This window comes from Misgurnus anguillicaudatus, chromosome 15 (genome assembly GCF_027580225.2).
Source record: "Misgurnus anguillicaudatus chromosome 15, ASM2758022v2, whole genome shotgun sequence".
NCBI lineage: Eukaryota > Metazoa > Chordata > Actinopteri > Cypriniformes > Cobitidae > Misgurnus > Misgurnus anguillicaudatus.
The window spans coordinates 16,237,474-16,246,184 of NC_073351.2; the positions used below are offsets into that span (position 1 = coordinate 16,237,474).

General features: G+C 37.0%; 1 protein-coding gene across 1 annotated transcript; it reads left to right on the forward strand.

Annotated features, from left to right (window-relative positions):
* The first annotated feature begins 480 nt into the window (after window positions 1-480).
* On the forward strand, window positions 481-7,118 carry LOC129419833 (extracellular calcium-sensing receptor-like). Its single transcript, XM_055175026.2, has 6 exons — window positions 481-611; window positions 830-1,118; window positions 1,201-1,875; window positions 1,981-2,208; window positions 5,934-6,057; window positions 6,214-7,118. Exons 1-6 carry the CDS (start codon window positions 481-483, stop codon window positions 7,116-7,118), a joined length of 2,352 nt encoding a protein of 783 aa, XP_055031001.2.
* The last annotated feature ends 1,593 nt before the right edge of the window (window positions 7,119-8,711 follow it).

Genomic DNA, 8,711 nt, shown 5'->3' on the forward strand with positions numbered 1-8,711 from the left:
TCAAAATGCCTTAACCCATAAAGCTTAACTTCGGCCGAACAATCATCATATGAATGCCTATTGCTTCCCATGTGAAAAAATGAATTATTTTTGTGTTATTAAATTTTACATGTTTGCAAACCAATCTATCAGACAGAAAACTGTACACATTTAGTCTGAAGCAACAAGAGCACTGTTTAGAGACAGCATACCCAAACAGAAAGCATACTTGCTGTCAGACAAAAAGGAGTGTCAGTATATTTAACTATTCAAACTTGCACTCTATTCCACCCCTGTTTGACCTGCCTCATACCCTCCCCTATGAGGTCATTAGCCACAACAATTCATCTATAATATTATGTGTATAAAAGTGCAGTTACTTTATCAGGTCAATTGCATTTGGCAGAGGCAGCTGAACTCATGATGGGGGTGCTTATCTTTCTATGCACACTTCTCATCCATTACCATTATGCAAAGACAGAGAACAATCTTTGCAGAATAATGGGAGACCCCAAAAACGCACTGCTGTCCAAGGATGGAGACATAACTATTGGAACTCTTATTTCAATCCACAGTAAAGAAACATTATCTTCATCGGAGTTCACAGAAAAACCTCAGCTTATATGCTCCAGGTTTGTAATATTGGAAAGTATTTGAAAACAATTACAGAAGTTAATATATTTAATAATACAAACGTAAATGTAAACCACGGTAGTATACCTATTTACAACTTAGAGATTGTGCAAAATATAAACTATGTTTATTATTATTACAAATACAGATATTCGTACTACCTTGTTTACCTGTTTAGATAGTTCCTATTAAAACTACTGATTTAATGTTTTCACAGTAAAAATATAGTAGATTTACGACTGGCTCAAATCATGATATTTGCCATTGAGGAGATTAACAAAAGTGAAAATTTGCTCCCAAATGTTTCTATCGGCTATAAAATCTTTGACACCTGTGGATCAAGACTGTCTTCTATGAGTGCAACTATGGCAGTGATGAACGGTCAGGAGTTTGCAGCAGGAGACAGATGCAATGGACAGCCTCCTATACATGCTATTATAGGGGAAACAGAGTCCTCTGCCACAGTGATTTTGTCCAGAACCACAGGACCTTTCAAAATTCCAGTGGTAAGGGATGAGAACAAGATTTTTTACACATAATTACCTAACTGATTTTTTTGTACTATTTTCTGTGCATTTTTTTCGTCAGATAAGTCACTCAGCCACATGTGAGTGTCTTAGTAATAGGAGAGATTACCCTTCATTCTTCAGAACTATTGCTAGTGATTATCACCAGAGCAGAGCTCTTGCATACATAGTCAAACACTTTGGCTGGACTTGGGTTGGAGCTGTAAACACTGACAATGATTATGGAAACAATGGAATGGCCATATTTCTGAATACAGCAAAAGAGGAGGGGATTTGTGTTGAGTACTCTGTGAAATTTTACAGAACAGAGCCTGAAAAACTCTTAAACGTGGTAAACATCATAAAGCAAAGCACTGCAAAAGTCATTGTTGCATTTCTCACCAGTTTTGAGATGTACAATTTACTTGAACAGCTATATATTCAGAACATTACAGGCATCCAAATGATTGGTGTAGAGGCATGGATAACAGCAAAGAATTTGATCATACCAACGAGTTTTCAAGTGCTGGGAGGTTCGATAGGGTTTGCAGTGAGAAATATTAAAATTGAAGGTTTTTTAGATTATGTAATTAAAGAATTCGGGGAAACACAGAATTACATTGAAGATGTGCCTGAGCAAAGATATACAAGCAACATCTACAAAGCAGTGTATGCTGTGGCTCATGCATTACACAATCTACTGAAGTGCAAAGAACAAGAAGGTTGTGAGAAAGGCTTGACAATACAACCACAGCAGGTAAAAAACTAAGATAGAGAAAGATTTTTGTATGTATATACATGGACATACATTTAATATGTATAAATTCAACAATAATGATGTTTAAAAATCTATTTTCACTAGGTGGTTGAGGCTTTAAAAAATGTAAATTTCACTGTAAAGTTTGGTGATCGTGTGTGGTTTGACAGCACTGGTGCTACAGTAGCCCAGTATGAAGTTGTGAACTGGCAGCAGGACTCAGATGGATCAATCCAGTTTAAAGCAGTGGGTTACTATGATGCCTCACTGCCTCCTGGCCAGCGCTTTGTACTTAACTCTGAAAACATAATCTGGGCTGGAGGACAATTGGAGGTAAATGAACATAACCTAGCTGTAACAGGGCTTGTAATAAATGGGGGGACTAAAAGAAAATAACTAAAAATAATAATAATGCTTGCATTGTCCTATGTGAACGGATTAAAAGCCACTGCATTATAAAAGGATATATGATTATATATAGGATTTTATAACAGTTCCACACCCAAAACTATTTTTATTTGTATACCATAAACATCTAGTCAGTTTGAAAGGAAAATTGTGACATACATCTTTACAGCTCGGTAAATCAATTAACTCTTTCCCCGCCATTGACGAGATATCTCGACAATCAAGAGAAAACGCTTCCCCGCCAATGACGAGTATTTTCGTCTTTCCGCAATACCGCTAGGTGGCGCCCTTCCGCAACTTTTTAAAACCGGAAGTATTGCCCTGTGGAAAGCTTCTGCATGGCCGTGTCTGTTTTAAAGATCGCTCTGAATGGGATCTCTATGAAAAGTCCGTCACAAAAACGGAATTATCTCTGCTTTTTGCTCAAAATGTTTTTGCAGAAACCTACCCATATTCAAAAGATGATTACAAAAGAACTACTGAAGGTAGGATGAAACGGTTTTTTTTTTGTTTGAAAGCAGAGGGTCTGTTCTTTCATTTGGTATATTGTATGTATTTGAAGAAGAACATTTTCTGGAAGGCATTAAACTTTTGTGAAAATCATGAAAAACGCTGGCGCTGGCTGGCAACTTTTTTTAAAAACGCTGGCGGTGAAAGAGTTAAGGAAAAAAAACATTAGTTATGCTGTTTAACCAAATTAAAGATGTTCTTTAAAGGACAAGTTCGGTATTTTACACTTAAAACCATGTTTTCAGATTATTTATGATGAAATAGAACGGTTTTGATTGAAATTTGAACATATGATGCTGTCTGAGAATTTTCGGGTGTTTGTTCTATCACCTCCCACCTCTACAATGGGTGTATAGGTGCACTGGAACAATTCTTCCTAAAATGCATTAAACTTTTGTTTACAAAGACGGGAAACTCATCGAGTGGTCAGGGGTGTTGTTTATCAGTGTTGTATAAAGTACTAGAAAGCAATACTTGAGTAAAAGTAAAAGTATTGTACTAGAAAAAGACTGGTAGAAGTGAAAGTCTTTTAAAATATTACTCAAGTAAAAGTCTTAAAGTATCTGATATATACTTTACTTAAGTATCAAAAGTAATTTTCTGATATTTAATGTACTTAAGTATTTGAAGTAAAAGTAAAAAGTTTTTTTTTTTTAAAGCAAGCGGTTAGAACTTTGATTGTGAACTTTATTGTGTCTTTCTTATAGTAAAGCATTCAGGGTTCCCATTATCTTCTAAATCTCAATCATCAAATAAAAATCTGTTTTTTCCAGGACTTTTCAGGCACAATTATCTTAAGTTCAAAGAGCAAACACCATATTTTTAGAGCGGACATCAAATAAAAAAGCAGAAATTTCATGTTTGTATGAACTTCAGGTAAAAATGAAAAATAAATAATTACTTATTTCTTTCAAAACATGAGCATGTTTTTGAAAAAAGTGGAGTATCCCTTTAAGTTAGCTGCTCTACTAAGAAAAAAAGCCAACTCGTTGTGTGGCAATGAAAGCACTGTGACTTTGATCACCAATGCAAGCGTACATTCACAATGTATAGCATTAGCACAACATTATCCTATAACCACTGAGTTTTCAGTTAATTAACATAAAAGGAAATCTCAAGTTTGACAAAACGTATGATGCTTTTGAAGACGTGAATACAGTCCTTAACACTTTCTTTCTAACCTGCCAGTGATTAACATAGCAGTTTTTTAAAAATATTTCTCAAACTAACATTAGCCTACCGGAGGGAATATTCGGCCGGCAGTTATGCTATAATGTTACCATAAACAGTTAAGCGTGTTTCAGTTGAGAGTTCTCTGTGAATTAAATAAATCCATGGGATAATCAGCGGTGTAAGGTTAACGTTGATGTTTATTAAACATGTGCGCCTGGCCATCACATTAGACAGATAATTATCTAATACGGCTTATGATAACTAATGTTGAATCACATTGACATTGTGGCTTTACTTAATAACTATTATTTTAACGTACCCTAATGTAAGTGATTTTCGGTAGGCATAAGAGGCAGAAGATTCTGTAATCGGGAATCTTTAATTCCAATGTACAAAAACATTTCTTACAAATACAGCCACGGGTGTATAACGTTAGCTTTCTCACCCTGTTCATCATCAGGGTGGTCGATTACGATAACGGGAGATCCTCCAGTAGGTGCTTTCATTGCAGTTACAGTTGTGCTTCCTCTTCCTTTGGCAACACTACGCTAAAATAGAGTGTGCGTGAAATAGAGTGTGCGCAGCGTGCTTAATGCAATCTAGAAGAACTGATTCGCCAAAACCTCCCTTATTGAGGTTGCACACATTTCTTCTGATTTTATTTTGTAGTAACGAGTAACGAATATGCTTAGTGAAAATATATCGGAGTAAAAGTATACATTTTATCTAGAAAATGTAGTGGAGTAAAAGTAAAAGTTGACATAAATTTAAATACCGAAGGTACGTGAAATTTCTACATTACAACACTGGTGTTTACTGATATGCTCACACAAAAATCGCTGCAAAAGACACCTTCCGACATGTGTTTTAGCATTTGTTGTAAACTCGTGGACCTATTTTTCCATTCCAGCCCAGTTGGTGGCGATAATTCACCTTTGCCAATTGCAAGAATACAAACAACGTTCCCGGCGTGGAGTAATACCGTACCTCACAGCACATCTGATACAAGTCAATGGAGTTGGACAAAAACTACGATAAAACCTGTTGGAAAGTATCTTTTGCAGCGATTTTTGTGTGAGCATATCAGTGAACACCCCTGACCACTCGGTGAGTTTCACGTCTTTGTAAACGAAAGTTTAATGCATTTTGGGAGGGATTGTTCCGGTGCGCCTGTGCACACATTGTGGAGGTGGGAGGTGATAGAACAAAACCAGAAAATTCTCGGGACAGCATCATATGCCCAAATTTCAGTCAAAACCATTCTATTTCGTCATGAACGATCTGAAAACAGGGCTTTAAATGTGCTCTAAGCGAATTCACATCTCCTCACTATCTGCTTGCTTCCTGTCCGCTGATCAAACTGTAAAAAAACGTGATCTCTGTAAACAGTCCAGGCTCCACAAACTGCAATAATAACAAACTGGCCAAACCTACACCAGAAACCATAACAAAGTATTCTAACCAATAAACGCCAAGAAGGATTTGAGGGTGGGGTTTGGGCACGTTCATGAAAGCACGGAAGGAAGGGGGATGAGTTAACTACGCTCAGTTTGTTTGAAAACACATTTCAAAAATCAACACACAGATTCGCTTAGAACGCCTTTAAGTGTAAAATACCGAACTTGTCCTTTAAATAAGCTAAAATTTCACATTTAATAAGTTCATGACATTAAGTGGCATTGTCAGGTTTAAGTTACATTACATCATTTAAATTTAGACTTCAGGTTGCCAAATCAACAGCAAAGGGCAGTGATGAGTGAAAGGATCATCACATCTGCTGAACGCACAGAGCAGTTATGCCCAATTTCCTTTACATCACAAATTATTTGTTCCCATAAAATACATCAACACTTATTCTATAATGCGTTTCAAAATTGTCTCAATTGACATGTATTTAATACATTTATACATTCAATGTTCTCTACAGACTATATAATAAAATATGTACAATATTATTTTCCATTTAGAAGCCAAGATCTGTGTGCAGTGAGAGTTGTCATCCAGGCACTAGGAAGGCCGCACAGAAAGGAAGACCTGTCTGCTGTTATGACTGTATTAAATGTGCAGATGGAGAAATCAGTAATGAGACAGGTAAACTTCAGACCATCTCTAAGGTCCAAAGAAAACTGTCTAGTTGCTATTTTTGTGTTTTTCTTTTATTATTTAGTCTGCAGTTTATAATCAAAGGTGTTCATACTTAAAATCGTGGTTTGTCTCTAACTATAGTGATCACAACTTCCTTTCCAGATTCAAATAACTGCCAGCAGTGTCCAGGGGAATACTGGTCTAATACTGAGAACACTGAATGTGTGTTAAAGGCTGTAGAGTTTCTGTCATTCACAGAAGTTATGGGTATAGTGTTAGTCTTTTTCTCTCTGTTTGGAGTAGGAATAACTGTACTGGTGGCCATCCTGTTTTACAGTAAGAAGGAAACTCCCATAGTAAAAGCCAACAACTCAGAGCTGAGCTTCCTGTTGCTCTTCTCATTGATTCTGTGTTTTCTCTGTTCACTTACCTTCATTGGTCGCCCCACTGAGTGGTCCTGTATGTTGCGTCACACAGCGTTTGGGATAGCTTTTGTCCTCTGTATCTCCTGTGTTCTGGGGAAAACAATAGTGGTGTTAATGGCATTCAAAGCTACACTTCCAGGAAGTAATGTCATGAAATGGTTTGGGGCTGCACAACAGAGACTCAGTGTTTTTGCCTTTACACTTATACAAGTTCTTATCTGTGTGCTTTGGCTAACAATATCTCCTCCTTTCCCCAATAAAAATATGAAATATTATAAAGAAAAAATCATTTTTGAATGCAGTCTGGGTTCCACTATAGGTTTCTCTGCTGTGTTGGGTTATATTGGTCTTTTGGCTCTCTTGTGCTTCATTTTAGCTTTTCTGGCTCGGACACTGCCTGATAACTTCAATGAAGCTAAATTCATCACATTTAGTATGCTCATATTCTGTGCTGTATGGATCACATTTATTCCAGCTTATGTCAGCTCTCCTGGAAAATTTACTGTAGCTGTGGAAATATTTGCTATTTTAGCCTCAAGCTTTAGTTTGCTGCTTTGCATATTTGCACCTAAATGTTACATCATTCTGTTTAAGCCTGAACAAAATACAAAACAACATTTGATGGGAAAAAACACAAACTAAGTCATTTTGAGAAATAAAATAATATGGCCATACAAACCTTGCCGTGTTTTTCATTATTCAAAAATCAAATGTATCATATAGTCTACAGCACTGGTTCTCAACCAGTGGGGCCCGCCCCCCTGGGGGGGCACCGACACTATCGCGGGGGGGCGCGAGTGACTACAGGATGGGAGGCAAAAAATAAAATCTGATAAAAATGTTCATTTTTTATCACTAAACTACTGTCATCAAAAGTTATCATTTTGTATACATAACTCCCGAATTTTTTTTTTAAATGCGTTAGGACTGGTGAACGCAGAAATACAGGTGATAAGCAGTTTTATTAAACGAGTCATTGAGTCGTTCATTCAAGCGATTCGTTCAAACGGCCGATTCATCAAGAATAAGACGGATGTTTGTGAATGGGTCATTGAATCTTTGACTCAACCGATTCGTTCAAATCACTGAATCATTCAAACCACGATTGAGTGTTGCTGTGAGACCCGCTATGCTGTGATTTTTGTTTGGATTCATCAGATCTATTTTCGCTGCTAAAATAGACCGAAACAGTCAATATTTCGTCTAAAATGTAAGTGATTTGAACTGTAAAACCCAAGTCAGGGCTCTAGACTAACTTTTTGCACTGGTTGCACTGGTGCGCCTAACATTTTTTCATAGGTGCAACAGCACAAAAGTTAGGTGCACCCTAATTTTTGACCGCATCGGATTTATAGTTCACCCAAAAATTAAAATTCTGTCATAATTAACTCTCTCTCATGTTGTTACAAACCTGTATAAATGCCTTTGTTCTGGTGAACATGAATGAAAATATTTTTAAGGAATGTTTGTAACCAAACCATTCATGAGCCCCATTCACTTCCATAGAATAATTTTTCCTACTATAGAAGTGAATGGGGCTCATGCTTGGTTTGGTAACATTCCTCAAAATATCTTGCTTCGTGTTTATCAGAACAAAGAAATGTATACAGGTTTGTAACAAAATGAGGGAGAGTTAATGAACAGAATTTTCATTTTTGGGTGAACTGTCCCTTTAACACCGCTAGTTTAGCGCCCATGGTGGTTTAATACAAAATATAAACATGTAGGCTATTTTATAATTTTCATGTTGTCATTCCATTTTCCTTATACGAGTCATGCACAGTCCTGTTTGATAACCCGCATCCGCGCGATTAAAATAACACTTGACCTGTTATCCGACATCAGCATCAATTCATTTCATACCCGCTCGTTTGACATAAAGACTGCGACCGGCCATACCGCAAATTATGAAATAATGGTCCTGTGCTTATTTCTGTCAATGTTCTGCATAAAGATCTTTAAAGGTTTCTACTGGACAAATACTTTATCATTAGGGCCCGAGCACCGATGAGCAGGCCAGAATGGCCTGCACCGTAGGTGCAAAGCCCTATTGTTTTTGCTCAGATTCTTCTGCTTTTTCTTCTCCGAAATGAATCGCATTTTTGAGGGCCTAAACTTGCTCGAAAACTCATGAAACTTTGCACACGCGTCGGAATTGACGAAAATTTACATGTGGTATAGGCGTCAGAAGTGGGCGTGTAGAAATGGCTTGATAGCGCCACCTGCAAAATTTCA

Bases quoted from the DNA above. Each gene is read 5' to 3' on its own strand.
- LOC129419833 (XM_055175026.2), top strand. From the start codon at position 481: ATGGGAGACCCCAAAAACGCACTGCTGTCCAAGGATGGAGACATAACT. The intron at 1,119-1,200 runs GTAAGGGATGAG...TTTTTTCGTCAG, and splicing joins GACCTTTCAAAATTCCAGTG to ATAAGTCACTCAGCCACATG. The intron at 6,058-6,213 runs GTAAACTTCAGA...CTTCCTTTCCAG, and splicing joins AGAAATCAGTAATGAGACAG to ATTCAAATAACTGCCAGCAG.